The sequence below is a fragment of the Hypanus sabinus genome, chromosome 12, assembly GCF_030144855.1.
Source record: "Hypanus sabinus isolate sHypSab1 chromosome 12, sHypSab1.hap1, whole genome shotgun sequence".
In the NCBI taxonomy this organism is placed as follows: Eukaryota; Metazoa; Chordata; class Chondrichthyes; order Myliobatiformes; family Dasyatidae; genus Hypanus; species Hypanus sabinus.
The window spans coordinates 13,337,880-13,365,024 of record NC_082717.1 but is presented as its reverse complement, the minus strand read 5'-3'; the positions used below and the strand labels follow the sequence as shown (position 1 = coordinate 13,365,024).

The window sequence follows — 27,145 nt, the reverse complement described above, 5'->3', positions numbered from 1 at the left end:
CTGTAATGGGGCGACGGAACGCAAAGCGGCCGAGAACACAGCGCTGCTGATAGTGAGATCTACCGGGAATATCGCCCCTGAGCATCGGGCACTCAGCAACCCATTGTCACCCACCTCCCACTTGGCGAGGCGCGCACACTACGGGGTTTACGGTAACACGGCGCTGCCGCCACTGAGCCTGCGCGGCGCCTCGAGGTCGGAGCGGCGAGCGGGTCGGGTCGGATCGGATCGGAACCGCGAGTGCACGGAGGCCGGAGCCGCCATGAGCGAGATCAACGTGAAGAAACTCAAGGTGCCCGAGCTCAAGGATGAGCTGAAGCGGCGGGGCTTGAGCGTGCAGGGCCTGAAGGCCGAGCTGCAGGAGCGGCTGCAGGCCGCCCTCGACAGCGAGGCCGAGGTGGAGATGATGGAGGGGGAGGGAGACGAAGGGCCGCTGGAAGCCGGGGAAAACGGCAAGGAGGAGGAGGCCGGCCACACCTCCGTCTGCCTGGACGAGCTGCCTGAGACGGTGTTGGCCGACGATGTGGAGCAGGAGCCGCTGTTGGAGGAGGAGGAGGAGGATGCGGCGGAGGTCGGAGACAAAGCAGAGTACGAGGGGCCTGGACCGGGATTGAACGGCGCCCCGCGGAGCCAGCAGCAAGCTCCTAGGCCTCTGGTCGAAGTCCAGGCCTGTGGAGAGCCCAGCCCGCCACCTCCTCAGCCGCAACAACAACAGGCCGCGGCGGCCGAGACCGCCCGAGGGACGGGGGAAACCATCGACTACGAGCTGGAGGAGGAGGGGGCCGAAAGCGCGGACTCGGAAGCCGAGCCCAAGACGGCCGAAAGCGAAAGCGGCCTAGGCGAGGAGGAGGAGGATGAAGAAGAGGAGGCGAACGGGATGGGGGAGGCCCAACCCCACGCGGCGCCCGCCGAGCCCCAGCATCAGGCGGGAGACGAAACAATGGAGCTTGGAAACAGTGCGGTCGCCGAAGCCGAGCACCGGCCAGCGGAGGGCGACGTGGCCGCCGACGTTCCCGAGGCCACCCCCCAGCAGCCCAGCAAAGGTGAGATGGCGGCCTCGGCCTTTATTTATCCCATATCCCGGGGGAAAGGAGGGGGTGGGAGTGATGGGATGCGCCCTTTTTGAACGGTAACCGCGGCCGTCATTTCCGGCTGCCCGAGAGAACACATGTGAGCTGGCGGGAGGCGGCGAAATGGGATCCGCTGCAAAGCGTCGGGAGCGGAGGATGGGCGGTGAAGGAGGGTCGAGAAAATGGAGGAGAGGGTGGGAATGATTATAGAGAAAGCAAAATGGAGTAGCGAAGTGGAAACGCTTACAAGGAGGGAAATGGGAGCACAGAAAAGGAAAAGCGACACGTGTGGACCTCGCCGCAGCCGCGATGATCTTTTATCGTTGTTTCTAACTGAAAAAAATAATTGTTATGCATTATAATAGGAATATACTTGTTAATTCGAATAAGCCGAACATTCCCTTCTCCCTCTGAGGGCGAGCAAAACCGTGGTCGAGTGTCAGAAGCGTGTTTCTTACAAATAAGCTGGAGAAACTCAGCAGGTCGGACAGCATCCGTGGAAACGAGTAGTCAACGTTTCGGGCTGATACCCTCCCTCAGGACTGAAGAGGGGGGGGCAGGAGCCCTGACAAAAAGGTGGGGGGAGGGTGGGAAGGAAAAAGCTGGTAGGTGTCAGGTAAAAAACCAGTAAGAGGAAAGATGAGGGGGTGGGGGAGGGAATAGGCAGGAAAGGTGAAGAAGGAATGTAAGGGGAAAGCACTATGTGTAGTAGAAAGAGGCAGAATCATGAGAGAGGTGATAGGCAGCTGGAGGAGGAGGCAGCGTGAAATGGGAAGGGAGAAGGAGGGAAGTACCAGAAGTTGGAGAATCCAATGTTCATGCCAAGGGGCTGGAGACTACCCAGACGGTATATGAGGTGTTGCTCTTCCAACCTGAGTTTGGCCTCATCATGGCAGTAGAGGAAGCTGTGAATGGACATATCCGAATGGGTGAAGTGGGTGGCAACCAGGAGATCCTGTCTGCTGTGGCGGACAGAGCGAAAGTGCTCGACAAAGTGATCCCCCATTATGCATCGGGTCTCGCAATGTAGAGGAGGCCTCACCGGGAGCACTGGATGCAATAGATGACCCCAACAGACTCACAAGGGATGTGTTGCCTCACCCTGACGCCTGTACCCTCCCTGCTTCCCCTCCCCCACCCCTTGATCTTTCCTCTTAATTGGTTTTTCACCTGGCACCTACCAGCCGCCTTCCCACCCTCCCCTTCTTTATAGGGCCACTGCCCCCTCCCTCTTCAGTCCTGACGAAGGGTCTCGGCCTGAAATGTTGACTGCTTGTTTCCACGGATGCTGCCTGACCTGCTGAGTTCCTCCAGCTTGTTTGTACATGTTGCTTTGACCCCAGCATCTGCAGTGTACTTTGTGTTTTCTAAAGACTTAATCGACACCAGTTCGTTTTCTTATGGGTAAACTTAATAAATATAACACAATCAATGATTGCCCAACTAGGGCTTTCAGCTGAAATGCAGAAAAATATATATAAATAAGCAAAAAATATTGAGAGCATGTAATGAGGCTTCGAAAGTGAGTCCTCTGGTAATGGGAGTATTTCAATGATTGGACAAGTGAAGTTATCTACTTTGTTCAAGCGCCTGAAGATCGAGGGGTAGTAACTTTCTAAACCTGCCGGTGTGAGTCTTTTGTACCTTTTTCCTAACGGCAGCAGTGAGAAGAGAGCTTGACCTGGGTGGTGGGGTTGCTGATGATGGATGTTACTTTAATACAACTGTGCTCCATGTGGATGAGCTCAATGGTTGGAAGTGCTTTTCTCATGATGGACTGGGCCATGTCCACTTTTTTTTTGTAGAATTTTCTGTTCAAGGGCAGTTATCAATAGCATGAGAAGAAAAGTGCTTGAAGGGAGTCCATAGGTTATGGGAACAGTTCAATGATGAGGAAAGTGATTCCCACTGGTTCAAAAGTCTGATGGTTGAGGGGTATGTTAGTTTATGAAAGGAATTGCCAAGCTTGTGACTTGTGGTTTCTGGTGGCGAATTGATTCATTGATTGAGTCAAAGGACAGAAGAATAGAATGTGAAATGGGAGGTTTGGGTCAAATGGCTTTTTCCCGTGCTGCACTGTTTTATGAGATTGGAAAATAGAGAAATTTCAAACCATTGGTCACTGGGTCAGCAAGTAAATCAGTGGATAGGATACTGCATGTTAGCACTTCATCCAGAGTAGGTTTGATGATTATAGACATACACAAAGTAGGGACAGTAGCTAGCCATGGGCATGCTGGCTTAGGCAACTCTTATCGTTGATCTAGATGTAAATGAGTGGCAGCATAAGCCATTAGTGGTGGTATTGGAGTCTTATATCGTGATGTTGGGATAGATGATGTTGAAAGTGTGGGTGTGTTATCCGGGCTTCATCACAAATAACATGGAAACATAGAAAACCTACAGGCCCTTCAGCCCACAAAGTTGTGCTGAACATGTCCCTACCGTAGAAATTACTAGCTTAACATTGGCCCTCTATTTTTCTAAGCTCCATGTACCTATCCAAAAGTCTCTGTAAAGACCTGATCGTATCTGCCTCCACCACTGTTGCCAGCAGCCCATGCCACATACTCACCACTCTGAGTAAAAAAAACTTACCCCTGACATCTCTGTACCTGCTCCCCGGCACCTTAAACCTCTTATGGCAATTATTTAAGCCCTGGGAAAAACCCTCTGACTGTCCACACTATCAGTGCCTCTCATCGTACCATAGATGTTGTAAATTGTTTCTGTTTTAGTGTTCAAAAATATGTTTAACCGTACGTAAGCTAACAGTTCAGACGAATGTTGTCCAGTCATGGATATCATCCAAAAGGGGTCTGGAAGGTGAGGTAAATTGGGTTTCATTTCCATCATTTGGACTTTGATATTGAGGTGTTGTGGACATGTTGGAACTAGGAAATTGTTGAATCCTGCTCTAAGAGCATGTTGGTAGAACCAAGAAACCAAGTCTTGAATTGTGAAATAGAGTTGAGGACTATTTGTGTTGCCATTAATAAGATTTGAGGATGTAGCCTCTTTTATCCCACTGGCCAATAACATGCACTGACCATCAAGATTTTGGAACAGTTTTATTGCAAAAGTAAATCAAATTACTAACTGTATTTAGGGAGGCCATACAGCTATTTCTGGTGGTTCAAATTTAAAACCATGATAAATTTCAATCAGATCTGCATTTAATGGTTTTCTAACACAAACAGAAGATTCTACGAATGTTGTAAGTCCAGAGTAACACACAGAAGATGCTGTAGAGTCTCAGCAGGTCAGGCAGCACCTATGGAAAGGAATTGAAGTTTTGGAGCCTGAAATGTTGACTAATTCCATTCCATCGATGCTGCCTGCCCTGCTGAACTCCAGCATTTTGTGTGTTACTTAAGTTTTTAACCCTGTAGTATTTTGCCCAATTGGACATGAATATTAAGTATATTGAATCTCAAAAATGATGATAAGGTGAATTTTGGGTCAATTCTTTCATGCCAACTAAGATGCCTCGCGCTAGTGCCATTTGCCTGCCATATCTCTATTCCTTTCCTGTCCATGCACCCGTCCAAATAGCTTTTAAACATTGTATTCTACCTGCATCTGCTACAAGCATTGACAAATTGTTCCAGATATCCACCACCCTCAGTGTGAAAAACAAGTGCCCCGTGTCTCCTTTAAATCTTTCGGAGCTTAAACTCTGCCCTCTTGTTCGAGATTCTTCTTCCCTGTGGAGAAAAAGACTATTTATTCTCATTTATGTTAATAATAATGTTATAATCCTCTATGGTTATCTCTGAGCTGCCTTTGCTCTCACAAATATAATCCCAGCCTATCCAATCTCTCCTCATCACTCAAACATTCTAGTTCCTGCCAGTCTTCTCTGCGCCCTCTTGATTAATCACATTGTTCCTATACTAGACCAGAATAATACACAATATGTCCTAACAAATGTTTTGACATCCCAACTCCTTGTACTTGGTGCCTCAGCAGATGAATGGAAGCTTACCACATGCCTTTTTGTAAATATGGTTGAAAGAGTACAGAGAAAATTTACAAGCATGTTGTGGGGACTAGAGGACCTGAGTTAAAAGGATATATTGAATAGGTTAGGACTTTTGTTTCCTGGAACATAAGGGATTGAAGGGGAGATTTGATAGAGGTATGCAAAATTATGAGCAGTATAGATAGGTTAAACACAAGCAAGCTTTGACCACTGAGGTTGATGGGACTACAACCAGAGGTGATGGGTTAAGGGTGAAAGGTTTAAGGGGAACTTGAGGGGAAACAGAGGGTCATTAGAGGGTGTCAAGAGTTGCCAGCATAAGTGGTACATACAAGCTTGATTTCAGTGTTTAAGATAAGTTTGGATAGGTACGTGGAGAGCCTAGGATCCTGGTGCAGGTTGATAGGAGTAGGCAGTTTGAATGCTTTGGCATGGAGTAGATGGGCTGGTGGTCCTGTTCCTGTGCTGTACTTTTCTATGATGATGAATGAAGTATATGAATTACGCTTTATTATACTCAGTTACATCTTGGCCATACAATATTTTAAGGCCTTATGGTGCAAAAGTTATAAAATTAGATACCAGGCCCCATGTTGTGAATACAATGGATTCCAGTAATTGGGCTGTTGGTTGGTTAATTAGGACAACTTGTAAAGAACAAAAACTAATCAAGAAAGTAGACAAGATTCCCTTCATTTATTTGGGATGCTCTTCTGCTTAATTGGGTCCAGAAACTGTTGCTGAATGGTTTATAACTAGCTTAAGTGTTGTGCACTTGTGTGGCATTTAGGCGCTACACTGTGCTTAAAGCGAACAGATTTTAAATAGTATATGTATATTTTAAATAGCACCAGTTATGTGTATTTGTGTTCAAAAAGCAGTTACTGTCATTGTTAGTTGGTAAGAAATGAGCAGTAATGCATTTTGGAAATATTGCTTACTGTGGTTTCGAGCAGTCAGGCTTGGAGATGCCAGAAACAGCCGGGAGTGAAAATGGAAATGAGCTTTGACAAGTTAGGCACTACAAAGAATTTGAAGGTATCAGCAATCATGTTGAATGTTACATTGAAATGAAGATTTTGAGGTTACAATCATTAGAGTCATTGTATGAACACAGGCCATTATCTGCATTAGGTGTCTGTCCATTTTGTTCAATTACAGTCAATCAAAAGAACACAGCAGTGTACACTGAATTCCTCTGTCCATAACTATTAGAAACTGATGCACAGTTTTATAGTGCTGTTGTAGTATTTGTAGTGTTCTAATATATTCTGTATTTCATTTGTACATACTTGCTTACTTAGTAATAAGTAATTATTACTTTGCCTTTTTTATGCCCATTAACTATTTCCATGATCCTTCACCTAATTGGAATGGTCGCTTAATTGGACCAAAATGTACTAGTGTGTCCCAATTAACTGGAATCCAGTGCAGTTCAAAAGGTAAACATGAAAAAAAAACACAAACTACTGTTTATTAAGTAACAAATCATGTATTTAAATGAGTTCCAGAGCAAGCTGTATATTAGTTCCTAATAGTTATCGACAGAGGAATTTATCCAGTGTACTTTTGAATGACTGTAAATGAACAAAATCAGCGCAGACACCTAATACAGATAATGGACTGCCTTTGTACAATACTTTAAGCATTTGCATTCTCAAAATCATCATTTCACTGTTACGTTCAACATGATTGTCGATACCTTCAAATTCTTCGTAATTCCTAACTTGTCAAAACTTATTTTCATTTTCACTCCCAGCTGTTTCTGGCATCTCCCAAGACTGAACGTTTCAAACCACAGTAAGCAAAACTATTCTGAATTGTCTTCATGCTTATTACTTGCTATCAGTGACAAAGTCATGTTTTTGAACACAAACACGCAACTGACGCTATTTAAAAACAGTTTACTCTAGATACAATGTCTACGCAGATGCATGTGACCCATGCTAGTTAGAAACAGTTTGGCAACAGTCTCCTGTCCAAAATTAAGTGCCGCAGTATCCCAAATAAATGAAGGGAATCCAGACTATTTTTTCAACAAGGTTTTATTTAAAAGTTGTCTCGAATAAGCAGCTGCCTCGATTAACTGTTGGCCCAATTAACCAGAATCCATTGTATTACCATGGGAGAATCATACATAAAAACTTACTTGCTACTCTAATCGGCTTTGGGAGTAAACCCCAAGGAATCTTCAGAGTCCCGAAGGCGGCTGGCTGCTGTACCCAGCACTGGCACGGCAACTCCTGTGATGCTGCTGGCATCAAACTGTACCGACTTACGTCGTTCCTTTTGGACCCGTCTTCAGCATGGGGTCCCTGCATAGGTAACAAACAGACGGATCTCCATATCAACTCTTCCCTGGCTTGCGCCCTGGAAAGGCCACTTCAGCTTTGCTTCAGTGACTACCAGAGGCGCAGTACCCATGGTCGACCACGGCCGACAGAGGCCACGGACTCTCATTGTGTGATGATACTGGTTGTTGCTGCATCACAATTTCATGTCTTGTCAGGAAAAAAAGCTCAGGACTGCAGATGCTGGAAGTCTAATACAAAAGGATCATGGAAATATTGAGCAGGTCAGGCAGCAGCTGTAAAGAGAGAGATTTAAGCTAACATGGCTTTACATTAGATCTATGAAATTTAGAAACACAAATTTTGGAAGTTATGAAAAGGTTGGAGAAATGGAGATGGGGAAAAAGTGAGAGGTTTTGGTGCCAGCTGAAAGTGTATGTTGAAGGTTAGTTAATAGTAGTTGATCTGCCTGTGTAAAAAGTAAAATGAGGTGAACAGGACGCTAAGGAGAGAAACAATTAAGGAACTGTTGGTTACAAAACACCAGTTTGTATTTTTAAAAAGGATGCTGGTAGAACAGGCAAGATTTGGTGAAAGAAAATGGATTAGTGGTGTAGGTTAGTGACATTTCATCTTAACTTCAAATCTTAAGGCACAAGGGATATGTTGCTTATCTGAGTTGGTTGAGTTCTGCAGATGCCTAGCCAGAAGTTTTGTTGGAATAGTAAAGGGAGCCAAAGACAGTAAGGCATATGATAGAAGATATTTTATAAATATGCCTAAATGTTTGCATAAACCAGATTTAATATTTGAACCACATTCAGAGATGCAAAGGTTTTACAAAGTAATTCTAGAGCATGTGGTAGGTGATTATATTTGGAAATGATCTTTGGTCTCTGCAGTAGGTGTAGATAGATAAAGGGATAAGTTTATGATGAGATTTGAACACCAGAAGAAAATATTGAAGTGTGTTGCAGAACCCAGGTCAGGAAATTGGTAAGAAGTTCATAGATCCTCGTGGTTACTCAAGCATGGCAAACAATTATTTAAGGCTATGTTATAGTAGATTCTACATTACTCATTGTAACATCGATATGCCGTCAGCTGCAATTTATTTATGCATTTTGGCTGCAATTCCTATTCTCTGAAGCAAAGATAGCTGTTCCAAAGTGCTCTGCTAATGCAGAGGGCTTCACTGAGCCTGTTCTGTATATTGTGTTTTCGTGAGATTTCAGATTCAGAAAAGACAGACTTACTTGACATCCCTGTGTGATCCAGCTGTATTCTGTGCATTGCCAAGTCCACAAATGCATTTAGTGTGGTCAGGATATGGTCAATTCTTGCAGACATGAACCTTTTATATATTTGTAGTGGCTGCTAAATGATCACGTCATTTTACTGCAGAAATCTAGCTTTTCTGCATTTTAAAAATTAAAAATGGTTCTATAGTGCAAATCAAAAAGTTTGAAGTGCATATTCCATTGTGGAATTGAAGATAAATGAACATCATGCTCTTGGCAGTGGCTTCATTTTGACAGATTAAATTGCCTTTTAAATGGTGGTGTGGTCTATCTCTCTACTGGGGGTTCCCAACCTGGGGTCCAGTTTAATGGTAGTAGTCCATGGCATAAAACGGGTTGGGAACACCTGCAAATTATTTATAACTGCTTGTAGTACCCTACTAAAGCTGAACAGGCAGCTGTTCCCAAATTTGGAAAAGGGTTATTAATAAGCAAGGACTATTTTTGGAAATGGCTTTGTCCTATTTCAGTCTCCCAATCATACAATCATAGTTATCTTGTCGGCCTTTTCACTGTCACACCAAGGAGTAAATCAGTGAGGTGGGGGAAGTATTAGATCTGTTCGTCATGCTTTGTTTGCCTAGTATTTAATCCACACACTTATTTTGCAGTAATGTGTTTATAATGTATATGTTTTTAGATTTGAGGTCTGAAAGAATCAGTTCCCTCTTTTAATGATTCTGAACCAATTTCAAATCCATTTTGCATTTTTCTAACAGTCTTCCATTTTAAAACTGCATTAACAAAAAGTCTTTATAATGTGATACATCACTTCCAGGGTAATGACTAAAATATGTGAATTAAAATATTCTTTCTATAGCAACGTCAAGTGAATTTGTCCACTTTCAAGTGGTTTCCTGTTTGCTGTTCAATGTAAACTTACTCTTCTAATTAAGGGATGTTTCAATTCTTGGACCAGAAATTACCGTGGGAAGCTCTATGTATTTTCAAGGTTGAAGCAAGTGGCAGACTTTTAGTTAGAGTGCTTTCAGTTATTGAACATCCCCATCAGCAAAATGGGAGTGATGATTCTATTAGGATTGTTTTATGGAGTAGGCTGTCAGGAGGGGGGGGGTGTTCAAGGGTGGTAACATTAAAAATACTATTTTCATGGAACTAGCCACATAAATTATGTTTAGTAAAATGAGAATCTAGAATTAAGCACAGTGAAAGCTGTTTAAATAGGCTGTACAGTGTGTTTATCGGATTGTTAGATCTTCCATGGTTGCAGGGTGTCATACTAATTAAGTACATCTTACAAATAATCTAGAAAGGTTCAAAATGTCCCCTCAGTTCTAGAAATGTAATACAAGAACAGTAATCTGCTAATCCTAGTGTATTCTGTGCCCAGTACATAAACTTGCCATGTGGAAATGTGTCTTTGAATGTGTCTTTTCCTAGTTGTGTGCAATAATATAGCTCATAATAATAAAATAAAATCTGAAGTAAACAGATAGTTCATAAGAATTACAAAGATAATTAACTGTTGCAAATCAGTTTAGTTGTCTACAGCTTGTGTTTAATTTAAATAGCTAAATCATACATTGTTCTTGTCACCATAGCTGTCTCTTCCCCTCTCCTTTCATGGAACTGTGGAAATTGTAATCCAGATTATAGAGTCATAGAAAAGTACAGCACAGAAACAGGCTCTTTGGCTCATCTAGTCCATGCAGCTTCATTTTGAATGGCCATTGAAAGATCCATAACATAATGATGTTGAATAATTTCTTGTGTACGTTTTGTAAGCTCAGTAGTTAGTCTCAGTGATTCATTTCCTCCTGCACATTGTGCACTGCTTTTCAGGTGTTTTCAGCACATTTTGCAGAAGTTGATATAAACTACCATTGATACTTCCACTAAGATCATGAAAATCTAGAAGTCCTGACAGTTTTGCTTTGATCTTATGCTGAGATTCTTTAACCCTGGGAGTAGAGAATTCCAAAGAAATCTGTCCAAAATCGTATAGTCCATTGGTTCTAGGCTCAATAGTCAGGGAAATTCCCTCTCTGATTCTAACCTGTTGAGTTCTATAAGGACTAATTTCAAAATAAAGAAGAAACATTAGTTCTGTAATTTTATTCATTTATGTTCCAGACATTTTTATAAACTTGCTGCTTTATTGCCTGGAAGAATTCTCCAAAATAATTGGCTGAATAGCCTCAGTAATGCTATCTTTGACTTATTATCAGGGATCTGATAAAATAGGCAGTTGAGTTACCTGGGTTAGAGAGGCAGTGGGGGGGGGGGGGTCTATGAATGTAGCATCATTTTAGACAGTTTCTCCAAGATCAATAGTGAATGCCTTATTTTGCCACTGACCTCAGAATCCAGGAGTGTATCCGTTGGCAATTAGTAACTCACTTTCTTTTTTTGTAGACAAAGACAGCCAAGTTGAACAGGCGACTAATAAGAGTAAAGAGCAAAATCGCAAAGGAGTAAAGAGGCCTCATGAAGATCATGGACGTGGTTACTTTGAGTATATTGAGGAGAACAAATATCGGCGGTACTTATAATAATGTGTATTCAGTTTATAATCATTTGTTTGTATTCTGTTAAGTACAAAGTTATAATCAATGAGTATGGCTTTTTGCAGGTCTAAATCTCCCCTGCCCCCAGTGGAAGAAGATGAGGAGGAATTTGATGATACTGTAGTTGCCCTGGATACATGTAAGTATACTAAGACATAGATACAAGAGTAGGCCACTATTGTGACTGGTAGGGAAATGGATCAGCCATGATGAAATGGCGGAGCAAACACCATGGGTCAAATGGTCCAATTCTGCTCCTATATCTTGTGTCTCATTTTCTTTTACATGCAATCTGTTGGCTCTGTTTCGAATTGCTCATCAGTTTTGCGCAGTCTTTCTTTGGGGATGGGGGGGGGGGGCTGTCTCCATCCTAATTTTGGCTGTTCCTCAAGTCAGGAAAGCATCATTTTAAGGATTTTTGTAATCTTCCCCTCATTACTCTCAAATAACTGAATCTGATAACATAACATCAGTTGGAAATGTAAATTACTGGAAGTTGTGAACAACTGTTTATCTTTCAAAGATCTAGAAATAACTTTTCACTGCTACAATCATTGATATTTCTTTCCAAGAATGAAAGTGTCATGCTACCAAAACCCTCAGATTCCATAGTAGGCCTGATTTAGAAGTATTGTGAGATTTTACTATAGGAGTTGCAAGCTCCAATCTGGAAAAGCTTTTATTGCCCTGAGACTTAATGACTGACAGCCCATTTCTTACTTTTGGTTAAAAGAGTACAGAGAAAATTTACAAGGACGTTGCAGGGGCCTGGAAACCTGAGTTATAAAGAAAGATTGAATAGGCTAGGAACTTATTCCTTGGAACATAGAAGATTGAGGGGCAATTTGATAGAGGTATACAAAATTATGAGGGGTTCTGGATAGGGTAAATGGAAGCAGGCTTTTTCCGCTGAGGCTAGGTGAGACTACAACCAGGGGTCATGGTTTAAGGGTGAAAAGTGAGAAGTTTAAGAGAAACATGAAGGGAAACCTCTTCACTCAGCATGTTGTTAGAGTGTGGAACATGTGGTGCAAGTGGTGCATGTGAGCTTGAACTCAGTGTTTAAAAGGAGTTTGATGGCTGGGGTGTGGAGGGCTATGGTTCCAGTGCATGTTGACAGGAGTAAAATTTAAATGGTTGGCATGGACTAGATGGGCTAAAGGGCCTATTTCTATACTGTACTTTTCTAAGACTAAGTAAATATCAGCAATGAAGTTGCCATATATTCTACATGTGCATGCTATGCTGCATATGTATGCCCCAATTCCTGCCTGCTCTAATTCTGAAATACTGTGTGGAGTTGGATAGTTGAATCTCTAGATTTTGTGTTCGTTATTAACTAGGGTCATGTTACGGTTTAAAACAATAGCCTAAGATTGGAGGTTAGTGGGGCCTGGAGGAGTGTCCCACACAAGTGAGGAAGTTGAGGACCAGAGGGCACAGCCTTATTATACATCCATTATAGAACAGAGATGAGAAATTTCTTTAGCCAGAGTGTGGTAGATCTGTGGAATTCATTGCCACAGGCAACTGTGGAGACCAAGTCTTTGGGTATAAAGTGAAGGTTAATAGGTTCTTGATTAATAAGGGTTAAGGGGAGAAGGCTGGTGATTGGGGTTGAGAAGGATAATAAATAAACCATCATGGAATGACAGAGCAGACCTGATGGGCCAAATGGCTCTGATCTGCTTTTCTCCAAAGGAAGTATCTTGTATTAGAATACTTAGTATATTTTATATTAGAATATTTCCCAGCTTGTATATATCATTTAATAATTGATGGGAAAGCCAGATATCTCTTCTAGCCTATTTCTCTTCCACCCTTTAGCTGGTGACTCAGTGTAGGTTGTTTTCATATTTGTCTCATTTTTCTGCTTCAATAAAAAGATGTTTTGTAGGTAACTAAGTTGTTTTCTTTGGGGAGGTGGTAACTTACTCTTGTGACTTGCATACTGTATGGCTTAAAATTTTTGATTTTTTAAAAGTAATTATTTAATCCCATTATAATGTGCTGTGTGTAAACTTGGCGCTGGATGAAAAAGAAGATTAATGTTAACCATCCTTATGTGTTAAATAACTGGCGCAGGCTGAGGGTTGTATTAATTTTCTTCAGCGCCATTCTCTTTCAGATCAGTTGCTGATGTTGCCAGGATCCAGACTAGTTACCCATCACATGTACTTTGAAAGATGATGTGAAATACTTCATTTACATTGACAACCAATGCACCTGATGGTGTGCTGCACATTCTGTTTCAGTGTAGCATGCCTAAAAACCCCAGCAGAACAATACAGAACACAGCAAGCAACAAAACAAGCCCTGTTCCTCCCTCCCTCCCTCCCACCCATACACTTACAGAGTCCTCTAACCCCAAAAAGGCCATCGTCTTTGACTTTAGTATGCAGTAGATTTGGAATTGGACACAAAAACATTTGGCCTTAGATTACCGCAGAGGGCCTTGACTTCCGGACTATGGATTTGAAACACTGCATTTGTTCCTTTGGCTACGTCTCTTGAGTTAAATGTGTGCATGTCTGTCAATGTGTACTAAAAATTTATAATTTATGTGTGGTTATGGATTAAAGTGCGAACAAATATTATGTTCTTTTCTAGATAACTGTGATTTGCACTTTAAGATCAATAGAGATCGTTTTGGCGCAATGCCTTTGACTATGGAAGGTTTTGCGTACCTCTGGGCTGGTGGAAGAGCTTCTTATGGGGTAAATAAAGGCAAAATCTGCTTCGAGATGAAGGTAAGTGCCCTTATTATTAGCCTGTACCACCATTTTACTTTAAAAGCCACAAAACAATACTGATACTATTTTGTCTCAACAGGTAACTGAGAAGATACCAGTTAAGCATTTGCCAGCAGATCAGGCTGACCCACATGAGGTGAGGGTTGGCTGGTCACTGGCTTCCTACAGCATGTTGCTTGGTGAGTTCATTTTCTACTACCCCATTATCTGTATCTTTTTCCCTCTCCCCTCTTAATATTAGAGCAAATACGGAACTGTTTTTGTTGGAAGTACTGTGGTCAACTGGCATCAGTACATAGACACAATTCTCAGATGGAATTTTTTTGTTGTTGTTAGAATTACTCAGATTTCAAGCATTGTCGTATTTTGCTTTAGGGATATGCCTTCTGTGAAATTCCTATATTTCTAGTTTAGTTGGGCTCCATTACCTGCTAGGCCACATGCTTAAGACCTGATGTGTGCATTAACCACATAAGTTGATTATGAATAACTTCTATTTTGTGGAGGTGTATTAGAAAAAGAAACGTGGAGAGCAGTGGATTGGTAGTTGGCATTGTGGACTTTCAATAATGTTGCAATGGCTCAAGTACAGTACTGAGCAAAAGTCTTGGGCACACATATATATAGCTAGTGTGCCTAAGACTTTTGTCAACTTGGAGTGGAGAGCAGGTTTGTAAATCTGGCAGGAGAAGGGAATGGTGAGGAGAGGTGCCGGGGCAGGGGGTGGCGATGGCACAGGTGCATACTCCCAGCCCTGCGTCACCAGGCAAGGTCATTTGATTAAAATCATTGGTTTACTGATCATTACAGAATATCACTTTGGTGCTTCCTGTTCCCTCCCCTCTCCCCATTTTCCCAGTCATGATTCCCCTCTCCCTGCCTCTTTCCCACTCTTAGTCCACAATAGAAATCCATATCAGAATCAGGTTTATCATCACTCACATTTGTCACGAAATCCATTTTTTCCTTTTTTTTTGCAGTAGCAGCAGTATTGTCCAAAGGTCTTGAGTATGTGTGCACAAGACTTTTGCACATTACTGAATTTTTATAATGTACAAGTGTTGTGAATCTAACAGTCTAGGGTGCTGTGGGAAATATAATTACAGAATGACCACAGCATTGTTCATTATTATTAAACTCAGATCATAAAGGTGAACAGATTCTGTTAGATTTGCCTCCCTTGGCTAAAAGAATAGCAATGCTGAAAATACTCAGCAGACCATAAACTAAGGCCATGAATTGAGAAGGGAAAATACCGTGTCTTTAAAACCACTGTGTGAAACCAAACAGTTTCAAGCCAGTTCATTGATGAAGTCAGCTGCACAGAAATGGTTCCAGTTTAACGTAAGTATAGTATATTGCTAAAGCTGCACTGATTGCTGATGTGGGGGATGCAAAATGATTGCTGTTCTTGAGGTTTGTACATTGTTGAAGCACCACAAAATGATACTTGCAGTTCAGCAAGAGTCCTGATGGTACTGAAAATAGAAATTTGTTCTCTTGCCAAAAATGTGACATTTCTCAGCTGCTCACAGAATAGGGCAAAGAGGGAGCCTGAAATTTGAAGAATATGTAGCAGGGTGTAATTCTAGTTTTCATGAGACTGACAAATAATATCCACTGACTGCAGGAAAATTGCTGGGAATCCTTAATACCGGTTTCCTTGCCTACTGAAGGTAAAATAGTCTTTGCAGTTCACTCTGCTGAATTTAGAGCTGTACTGTATTGCAGGTGGTGGTGTATCAGTATTTATGTAGTTCATAAACATAGCATCCAAATAATGACAAGAAGGTTTGACTCTTCGTCCGCACTGAGGTATCTGATGTCAGATTGCCACTATTTAGTTATAATTTATTTGCAGTAGTGGGGATAAAGTGAAATTGAATTTTGAGATTGGAGTCCAGAAAAATCTGCTAGAAAATGAATACTTGGATTGAGATGCTTGTGTGCTATCTGTGGTTGATTACCTTCTGAGCTTTTCTTTATCTAACTTGTTCAAAGTGCAAATACCCACAGGGAAAGAAAACAGGCATGTTAGTTCTTGTGCTATACAAGAACTAATGAGATAAATGGTGTTAAGTATTTCAGTGAAATGGATCATTTCAATACTTTAAAGGTTTGAGAATCTCAGCTTCAGCTTCTTAAAACAATATGCCTTAAACATGTGGTTCATATTATTTATTGCACCATAGCACAGCAGTTAGCACATTCATTGATGGGGCTTCAATTCCTGCCACTGTCCGTCTGTTCTTGCCTTGACCACATGGGATGCTCTGGTTTCCTTCCATATCTCAAAAATCATACTTGTTAGTAGGCTAATTGTAAGTGTATGTCAACAAATACACTCAAAAACATAGATGTACTGTGGAGAGCATTGCTGTCTGGTATGGGGGTGGCCTCTGCACAGGACAGAAAGTAGCTAGAGAGAGTTGTAAATTTAGTCATCTCCATTTTGAGTACTAGCCTACAAAGTACCCAGGAATCTTCAAGAAGTGGTGTCTCAGAAAGGCAGCATCCATTACTAAGGACCTCCAGCACCCAGGGCATGCCCTTTTCTCACTGTTAACATCAGGTAGGAGGTACAGAAGCTTAAAGGCACACAGTCAGCGATTCAGGAACAGCTTCTTCCCCCTGCCATCCGATCCTAAACGGACATTGAACCTTGAACACTACCTCACTTTATTAATATGTATTATTTCTGCTTTATGAACAATTTTTAATCTATTCAATATACGTATACTGTAATTGATTTACCCATTTATTTATTGTTATTATTTTTCTTTTATATTATGCATTGCTGCTAAGTTAACAAATTCCACGACACATGTCGGTGATAATAAACCTGATTCTGATCTGAATTGGGCAGCACAAGCTCATTGGGCTGGAAGGACCTGTTACCATGCTGTATCTCTCAATAAATAAATATTCCTTAGTTAAAGGCATTTCCTGTCAGCAATTACATTTTTTGTACAAGGAAAGCTTAATAAATTTCTGGATTACTGCCATTCTTAAGAAAACACTAGATTTTGCCTAAAACCTGTGACACTCATATTTGTTGAAGAAAACCTTGTTAATCCAAGCAAGGTGTGTCTGCCATTTTTGTTTTTTTTAATGAATCTGTACAACAGTCAAAGAACACTACAGTGCAGAAACGACTCTTCAGCACATCCAGTCCATGTTGAAATATTAATCTGCCTGGTTCCATTGGCCTGCACCCAGACCTTAGTTCTTCATTGCCCACCCATCCGTGAACCTGTCCAATTTTTTCTTAAATGCTGAACGTAAACCCATATTCACCACTTCCAATGGTAGCTCGTTGTTTTCTTTAGACATCTCACCTTTCACGTTTAACCCATGACCTTTAGTTCTAGTTTCACCCAAACTCAGTGGAAAGATCTTGCTTGCATTTACTGTACCTATATACCCCTCATAATTTTGAATACCTCTATCAAATCTCCCCTCAATCTCCTACGCTCCAAGGAATAAAGTCCTGACCTATTAAAACTTTCCTTATATGTTAGGTCCCCCAGTCCTGGCAGCATTCTTGTAAAATTTCTCTGCACTCTTTTCGTCTAGGTAGGTGGCCAAAACTGCACACAATACTCCAAATTAGGAATCAGTAACGTTTTATACAACTTCAACCTAAGATTTTTACCCCGTTCTCTCATTTAGCAGTGCCTTCCTGTTGAATTTGTTCTAATTTTCTCAGCAAACCTTGTAATTTTGCTTTGACCAGTGCTTGACGCAAATAAATACATCTTTTCACATTTCACACAGAAGCTCAACATCCAAACTGGTAGGAATTTATTGCCAGTTATACAGTGAAATGGAATCTTGGAGTAAATGCACGTATAAACTCGATTCTCTGAAGTACTGCATTTTATAGAGTTGATTTCTCCAGACTGTTTTTGTTAGTAGAGTAAGCAATGTGCATTAAGCATAAATGTGATTCCCCAAAATTGAAAAAAAGATGAGAGAGAAAAAAATAAACAGTAGGAAATAGAGCTGTAAAGGCACTTCTGTCACTTTTCAAACAATACATTCAGGTTCAACCTGTAGAAACGTGGTTTATCTAACAGTTGGATTAAGTATGGCAATTAAGTATACCTGGTCCACAGTACTGCAATAACAAACATAATTTTTAGATGACCAAGAATATTGTCTCTTCCTACTTCACGTACCATCATTCTGATAGTCTTAAGAGAAGCGCTGTTGAATCAATAATCACAGTATAGAGATATGGGCCATGTGTACTTGAGCTCAAACTATTTTGTTGTGGCCTTTTTTCTTTCTTTGATTTCTTTTACAAATGGCATTAATTGCTCATGGAATTTAAATGAAACTCTTTTCAGGGGAAGAGGAGCTTTCTGTTGGATACTCTGGAAATGGAACAAAATGTTCAAATTGCAAATCAGAAGAGTATGGCGAAAAGTTTGGGGAAAATGATGTAATTGGCTGCTTCCTGGTAAGTTAATATTTTAGAAATCTTCGCATCAATTCCACTTTATGTTGTGCTGCATTATTGCACCCACTTTTTGCATTTTAAAATGCAGGGAAGCAGCACCAGTTTACTAACTTGAAGGACTGTTGAGACTTATTATTTTAATAGATGCCTTGCGTTTCGATAAATGTTATATTTGGAATATTGGCATGAGTTTACAATTCGGTGTTTTGCCGCAGTTTGGGTTTAAAGTAATGCCCATTACAGCTGATGCTGAAATGAATACCAAATACAATTGAAGCATAGGTTCTGTTAAGGATTTTTATCAGTTATTACTTGGAGATTGGAAATTCTCCAAATTTCCTCAACCTTATTTTGTGATTGTTACAGAACTTCGATGCTGATGAAGTAGAAGTCTCTTACTCCAAGAATGGACAGGATCTGGGTGTTGCGTTTAAGATTGGAAAAGACTGTCTTGCTGAGAGAGCTTTATTTCCACATGTTCTCTGTCACAATTGTGCAGTAGAGTTTAATTTTGGACAAATGGAGACACCATACTTTCCTGTACCTGAAGGCTTCACTTTCATCCAGCAAGTCCCATTGGAGGAGCGCATTCGAGGGCCGAAGGGACCGAAAACCAAAGGAGAATGTGAAGTAAGTTTAATGTTTTTTAAAAAAGCATTGCTTTTCTAGTTTTATTATAATGAAAGGAACGTAGGGAGAGATCATTTGGATTCCTTAATCCTCTTCTATTAGATCTTAGCCCTATTTTATCCATCTTTGCTCTCTAGTTACCTATGAAAAATGTACTCTAGAACAAAAGAGATATTTATTAATTTACAATATTTGGAGTTGAAGGTCTTAACGTGATATATATTCCATACTTTATTTCTGTCTATTAACATTTCTATCATTCTCTTATCACACCAAATATGTCTTTCATGTACTTTCTTTATCTATAACTGTTCCATTAGAGATGTACCACAATTTTTTTTGTTTCCTGTTTCACTGAATTGTGCAGTACCAAGTGTGTGGTAACCTAGAGATATGGCAAGCTTACAATGCAAAACCAGTGATTAGTAGAATAAATCCTCCTTGGGCTTCCAGCAGGGTACAGGTATCGATTATAACCAACATTTTGATGATAAACTCTGGCATCTTCATCAGGAATCCCTGATGAAGATGGTGGAATTTGTCATTGAAACGTTGGTTGTAATTGATACCTGTACCTGGCTGGAAGCTCAAGAAAAGTTTATTCATCGTAATAAACTAGATCCTTTTCTAGTGATTAGTGTTCCATTTGGAAGGACTTATTTGTATTGGTCTGTAATAATTTTTCTTGATTTACTGTGTTTCAGGTTTTGATGATGGTTGGCTTACCTGGGAGTGGCAAATCAGTGTGGGTTTCAAAGCATGCAGCAGAGTACCCAGGCAAATACAACATCTTGGGGACAAACAACATCATGGATATTATGAAGGTTAGATATTTGATAATATGGTTTCTTGGTAGGTGCATGTGAATGAAGCAAAATTAATTGAAGAAATAGTTGATGTTTGACCAAAAATAAAGGTTACCATTTCATTGCTGTTTATGTTATAAGTGCATGTTGGTGTATAAGCTTGTCTTCCCAGTAAGATTTTTAATTTTGCATTTAAAAAATTGTCAATCTAAGTAACACACCTAGACATGAATATATAAAGACAGTTTCCTATAATAATTCAATATACCCTGAGGCAAGCAGATTACGGTATGAAGTGAGTTTCTAGGCTTTTGTGCTTATTCTTGCTGTAATATGTCTTTAACCACCAACACAAACATTATTTTGCTTAGATAACTAGGTCAAGGCACAAAGTGAATTATTTTGTGATATTTGGATGCTTTAATATTGTTTTGCCATAGAATACAACAGTTGTTTATAAAATGTGATCACAGAACATGTGGCTACCTTTTAATATATATTTAAACATATTAAAGTGGTATGGAAGTAAGTAAAGATACTGCAATAATAAGTTTGCTGGATAAGAAATATACGGACAGGCAATTAATTCTTGGTTGTTCTCTGGTCATTTGTAATGTGCTAGGTTACTTTCTGCTCAACATTTGTTAACTGTCTCAGGTGCTGAGCTTCAAGCGTCAGAAGACCGATAGAGGTAAATTAACCACATTGATCCAACAAGCTACGCAGTGTTTGAGCAAGTTTATTGAGATAGCTGCTCGCAAGAAGCGCAACTACATTCTTGATCAGGTATGTAGAAGTTATGTTTTATTCTTCTGTTCCCCTCCTTAATTAACACATGTGAAAAGATTGTTCCTATTGATGGTCTAAACAGCAGGTTAGATTGTTTGAGAGACAGAAGGAGTGAACTAGATATATATTTAGAAATTGGTACTCAAGCATGGACTAGAGGTAGGGCTCTTGAAAGGCTCTTGAGTTCTCAATAACAGGGAAAGCACCAGTAAATGGCACATTGAATCTTTACTGTAGCCATTCCTCTTTGTAATTCTTTACTGTAATGAATTGTATATAGTGGAAAATAAACTGATGCTGGACAAATTAAGAAAGATGGGATGCTGTGAAAGAATGGGGCGGCAGGGGTGCCTGAATAACTCAAAATGAGAAGCAGTTGTTTTTCAAAAAAAACACTTTTAATTTTCTTGTGTAGACAAATGTGTGTGCAGCTGCACAGAGAAGAAAGATGTGCCTGTTCGCAGGCTTCCAGCGTAAGGCGGTTGTCATTTGTCCATCAGATGAAGAATATAAGGAGCGTTCAAAGAAGAAAGCAGAGGAAGAGGGAAAGGATGTCCCAGAACATGCTGTTCTGAAAATGAAAGGTGTAGATCCAATTTGAGTGCAATTCTGGTCATGCCTTGATCAGTTTTACTTTGGGAGCTAGAACACCTGGTCGTTGAATGTGTTAGTGATACAACAGTGCACTTAGCAATTATGTGTTTATTTTTAACCAAATCTTTTAAGTGTATGGTGACCTGTTTCAGAATCTTTCCATATATATGTTAGTTACCTATTATCTCGGATCTCCTGATTTTCTTTTGAGCAAAATGAAGAGATACTGTTTTTGGATTGATTTGACATGTGTTTTACCTCTAAACATAAAATATTTTGTGCCCTTTTTTTTAAAAAAATAAATTTATCAGTTCAGGGTTGAGCTGTAATTACATCCAGCTACTCTGCCGTGCAGGTTTTTTTAAAATTTAGTTTTCTCATGTAATTTTAATCTTGTGATATTTTATAGGTTTACAGTACAACATTTCTCAACAATTCGAACACTTCTTTAAATGCCTTTCGCTATACTTAGTTGTGTTTTTGATTTTAATATCCTTTGTAAACAAGCTCTTGAGGTGTAGCCTGCATTGAAGTGTAGGGAAAAGAAGTTTTCCAGATAGACCAGTTTAAGTTTCATACTTCCAGGTGCTTCAACTGGTAACCGTATTGCTGTGAGAAATAAAGATTGTGGCTTTTTTATGTTTGCTGCGTCTGACCGTGGTTAGTAATGGTACTGGAGTGCCCTTTGCATCTCCTTGCACAGTCTGTCTTGCCGCTGTTCAGTGGCCTTTGCTGAGGAAAGCATGCATGTGGACATTGGGTGAGTACAGAGCTCGGCTGTGCTGTTTCCCATAGTTGAGCAACCTATTTACACTCTGTCCTGCCTGAAGTACTTTTGAAGGCATTGTGGACATGCAGACAGAATATAGTTTGGAAATAATGCATTTGATGCATAGGTTCTTAATATCATTGGCCTGTTTTTCAAGGTATCTTCGCGCTCCCTGAAGTGGGTGATTTTCTGGATGAGGTGAGCTACGCAGAACTGGAGAAGGAAGATGCTCAGAAGTTGCTTGAGAAATACAAAGAGGAAAGTAAGGCAGCCCTTCCACCAGAGAAAAAGCCCAATACCAATGCTGGGAAGAGAGCAATGAATCGGGGACGAAGTGGTCAACGAAGTGGAATGAACCAGTACAATAGAGGTGGTCAGAGGGGAGGACGTGGTGGATATCAGAACCGCGGTGGCAATTACAGAGGAGGTATGAACATTGTGCAGCACTTGTAAGTCCCATTACTGTATTGGTTGTGTTTCAGTCCTTTCACAGCAAACCACAAGCTTGCACAGAGAAAAACAACAAGGATGAGATAGGTTCCTTTGGCAGCAAAGTAACCATGATTTTACTGTGAGCCTTTATGGTTAAATTGTAGGTGTATTGCAAGCAAGATGACTTGTGCTTAAAACTGATGTTCCCATGTACTTGTTGCTGGATCCAGAGCACAATCAAGAATCTAGTTGGTTTGCTTTTCCTGATGTAGCTTGGCTTGGACCCATTGAGAATTGGGTATTTTGTAGGATGTAACTGTTCATAGAATCATGCAGCATGGAAGTAGGCCATTAAACCATAACATGCCTGTTTAACTGAGGGTTGTTTTGAACATTTTGCTGGGATTGTTTTTCTGTAAGCTTACTTTCTCAAAGTTACCATGCAGAATTGTGATTAGAGACCATTCTGTCTATCCTGGCTCTGCTAGTTCTTTGAAAGAGCAATATAATTTATCCCATATTCTGCTCTTTCTAGACAGGTTAGTAATATTGTTACAGTTTTTCTTTTTCAGCTATTCATTTAATGATCTGAATATTCCACTCTTTTGTACAGGTTCGAACCGTGGGCAGTTTAACAGAAGAGGAGTTCAGCAGAATCGTGGATATCCTCAAAACCAGCGCTTCACTCCAATGCTTGGCTTTTCCAGGGGTGGTTTCATTGACAGGGGCTTATACAGTGGGAGAGGTGCATCTTACAACCACAGGGGTCCAGCAGACAACCGAGGAGGCTATGGACAGGTACATTTTGAATTCTTTTGTCCCTGAGGGAAAACTTGTCTGGTTTCCGATTCCATTTAAAAAAAACTGAACCCAAGTCTTTTAACAATCTATAAACCATAAATCTTACCATTCTGATTTATGTACTGTATGATGGCAACTCTTCAAAATTTAAGTAGTCTGATGTTTTTTAGTCAAACATAAACATTCTCACTTTAATATTTTAATAACTTTGAACAGTTTTTTTGTTCTTTTATTATATGTAATGCTTGGTTCTTCTGCTGATTTCATGTTTGCTTCATTTCCTTGTGTGTATGTTTTGTAATAGCTTGTCTTCACACTTGGCACCACCTTAGCCATTGCCATGCGTATTAACTTTGAGGTATAAAGCTGTTCCTTTAAGAAATTCTCCGCCCATGAAGTGCAGTTTAATTATTGATTATATGCAAATCAGTGATTGATAGATTTTTGGGTATTAAAGGAATTGTGAGATTTGAGAAAGTTGTGTTTTTCAACCATGATCTCATTAATTGACGTATTCCTCTTCAGGGGCCTAAATGGCCCAGTTTGAAGAAGTGTAGCCTTGAGCCTTATCGCTTCTATTTATTGAGTCATTTGTCAGATTTAGAAATTGATTAGATTAAACTGGAAAGTCCTCTTTTATTGTATAAAGTTGATGTACCAGTTCCCCACTAAAGTCAATGCTGCCTTTGAATGCAGGAATTACGCAGTTGTCCACTATTGCTTTTTGAAACAATGCTAGTATTTGCATATGCTACACTAGTGAAGTTATTTCCAATTAGAGTCCTATTGTATAGAACTAAAGAGAACAGTTATCTCTCCTTGCAAGTCACTCGGAAATTTTGTGTAGAACAGCCAAGTGTTGAGAATGCAGATTCAGTGGTGCAGTCCTTTTCAGAAAAAAAAATTAAGTGGTTAGGCAGCCAAGTCAGGGAGTAAGTATAAAAAGTACAACCCTATCTCTTGACTGTAATCTGTCTTCATTCACAACAGAATTTCAGAGGCAGGGGAAACCGTGGCTATAACCAAGGCTACAGGAACGAAAACTTCAACCTAGGTCAAGGCTACAAACAGAACTGGAACCGTCAGCAGCAGGCGGTAAGTAACTGGGCGGAGGGACAGCAGATGTTTACCATAAAGTTGTTTGTCATGTGACAAATAAAACTATTGGTGTCATTATCAATCGATGCATGTAGACAGATCTTTTTTGCTTGGTTTGGTTGTTAGCCAGAAGTATTCATTTTAATTCTTGATGTCAGCACATCTTTGTTTATTCAAAATGTGCTTTTTAAACTCGCCATGAAAGGCAAGTGGTTCTTAAACTGCTGGGGATGAGAGCTTATAATTGGTTTACAATTGTCACATGTTACAATGCAGTGAAAAGCTTTTATTAGCCTGTCACCCAGACAGATCATTGCATACATAAGTACTTTGAGGAATGCAAAAAGCAATGATAATAATAAATGTAGTGAGTAGATTTGAGAGTAACTTAAAGAGTTCCCACAGACTTTATACAGTTGAGTTAAACAAATGGATGCTCCATTGTTAAAAATAAAATTGGAGGATCTTGAATCCTTTTAGAATTGAAGGCAGGTTGTACCTTCCTGACTGCAAGATTTGAAATATAAAACCAAAATTGCTGGAACTATTTGGCAAGCTACACTTCCTGCTAAGGAGAGTGAAATGTTAAAGTTTAACTATTTTGTGACTATTTCCTGCATAATCAGTTTTTATTTCAGATTTCACCTCTCGTGCTTTGACAGGTATGGCTTTAGCCTGGTTTTTAGCCTGGTTCAATGTGATGACCTTGTCTCAGAGCAGTAGTTGTAGTCATGCTGGCGTTGGGCTGTTTTATCGATGATTTGTGAATATGAAAAGTGTCAGTTGTTGTCTGAGAGTCAGAATACAAAACTCTACACTGGCAATTCAGTGTAGTCCTGAGCAAGTGTCTATCAGACTATACATTTTCCAGCACAATTCTGAAGAAAGACAGTAAGTTCTGCTCAATATTTCAGAATTAGATTTATTAGTGGAAGCAGTACAGTGCAATACATGAAATATAAACTACCATAAGGAGTGAAAAAAGAGCAAAAGTAGTGTTCGTGAGTTTAATGTCCATTCAGAAATCTGATAGCAGAGGGGAAGAAGCTGTTTATGAATGAGTGTGTGCCTCAGGCTTCTGTTCCTCCTCCCTGATAGGTAGTATTGAGAACATGTCCTGGGTGGTGGAGGGTCATTAATTTTGGATGCCACCTCTTTGAGGCATTGCCTTTTGGTGGGGAGGCTAGAGCCCATGATGAAGTTGGCTGCTCCATCAACATAACCAACCCCCAGAGCAACATTTTAAAAAAAAAGTTTTTCAGGCAATTACCACGTTGCCCATGGTCCAGATTGACTGTCTTGATTTCCTTCGTATAATAGTGACTGTGCAAAAATAGTTAACTAAAATTATTGCTTTCTCATAAATTGGATGATGATAAATACAAGTCTGGTTAACTGCCACAGCTATTGTTTAAAATATGGATAAATTACATTTTCATTTTGCCTTCCACTATGAAATACAGAGAGCCCTTGAAAACATTATGTAACGGGCAGTTATTTCATGTAAAAGATTATCTACAGTATGTCATTACCTTCCTTTTAGCAAAGAACCTGTGTCTCATGGCATTTATACCAAGGTCAATAATGGGAGGAATGACCAGACAAGCTATTTTAATAGGATTTAACTTTCCTATATACTTGTGCTGTTTTTAATGTTTATTTTCTTAACCTTACAGCGACTTCAGCAGTTCTGGAGCCAGTACAGTAATCATTATAACAAAGACTACTACTAGGATCTGCAGAGAGTGATCCAACAACTGTAACTTCAACCAAGAGATGTCAACTTTTTTAATCTTGATTTTTAAACATTCCAAAACAAAGTGCCTGCAGGTCGTATTTGGAAGCTTTATCAATTAATTGATTTTTAAGTGTCTTTTATTTTTTTACATTTTAATTGTAATGTTTAGGTGGAATGTGGTGAACCTCCCAATTTCTAGAGGATGAAAACATTTTCAGTTTCTGCATTTTTTCTGTAAAATTTTATCAAATAAAACCCCTCTGAACTTGTGCTTTGTGTGTCCTGTGTATCTCTGATTCTGCCAATTTCTCTAACTTGATAACCTGGGGAGGAATGTTTAGATAAAGAGGTTTGGGAGTCCCAGTGCAAGATACCCTGAAGGTTAATTTACAGGTTGAGTTGGTAGTAAGGAAGACATGCAGTGTTAGCATTCATTTTGAGAAGGCTAGAATATAAAAGCAAGGGTGTAATGCCGAAGCTTTATAAGACTTTGGTCAGACCAAAGTCTTGGAATATTATGAGTAGTTTTAACTCCTTATCTAAGAAAGGATGTGTTGACTTTGGAGAGAGTCCAAAGAATGATCCTAGGAATGAAAGGGGTTAGTGTACGAGGGGTGTTTGATGGCTCAGGTCCTGTACTTGCTGCAGTTTAGAAGAATGAAGGGGAAACTCACTGAAACCTATTGAATATTGAGTGGATGTGCAGAGGATGTTTCTTACAATGGAGGAGTCCAGGATCTGCAGGCTTGGCCATAGAATACAATGATGTCCCTTTAGAACAGAGATGAAAAAATTCATTAGCCATTGTATGTTGAATGTATGGAATCCATTCCACAGATGACTATAGAGGCCAAGTTATTGGGTATATTTAAAGTAGAGGTTGACAGACTTTTGATTAGTAAGACCATCAAAGGTTACAGGAGAATGGGGTGAGAGGAATAATAAATCAGCCAAGATGAAATGGTGGAGCAGACTTGGTGGACCAAATGGCCTAAATCTACTCCTGTGTCTGGTCTTATAAACGGGTGGAGTAGGGAAGGTAATGTCGGGGATAAATTTCTGATATGGATCCACTGAAACAAATATCCAATTTCT

At 40.1% G+C, this 27,145-nt stretch overlaps 1 protein-coding gene across 1 annotated transcript; it reads left to right on the top strand.

Moving 5' to 3' along the window:
- Window positions 1-170: 170 nt before the first annotated feature.
- Window positions 171-26,321, top strand: hnrnpua (heterogeneous nuclear ribonucleoprotein Ua). Its single transcript, XM_059985560.1, has 14 exons — window positions 171-1,043; window positions 11,024-11,150; window positions 11,241-11,314; window positions 13,786-13,925; window positions 14,008-14,107; window positions 18,281-18,393; window positions 18,760-19,023; window positions 19,728-19,847; window positions 20,487-20,615; window positions 21,034-21,202; window positions 22,139-22,408; window positions 23,027-23,211; window positions 24,205-24,309; window positions 25,989-26,321. Exons 1-14 carry the CDS (start codon window positions 263-265, stop codon window positions 26,043-26,045), a joined length of 2,634 nt encoding a protein of 877 aa, XP_059841543.1. The 5' UTR covers window positions 171-262; the 3' UTR covers window positions 26,046-26,321.
- Window positions 26,322-27,145: the final 824 nt, after the last annotated feature.

Bases quoted from the DNA above. Each gene is read 5' to 3' on its own strand.
- hnrnpua (XM_059985560.1), top strand. From the start codon at position 263: ATGAGCGAGATCAACGTGAAGAAACTCAAGGTGCCCGAGCTCAAGGAT. The intron at 1,044-11,023 runs GTGAGATGGCGG...CTTTTTTTGTAG, and splicing joins CCCCCAGCAGCCCAGCAAAG to ACAAAGACAGCCAAGTTGAA. The intron at 21,203-22,138 runs GTGTAGATCCAA...CTGTTTTTCAAG, and splicing joins TGCTGTTCTGAAAATGAAAG to GTATCTTCGCGCTCCCTGAA.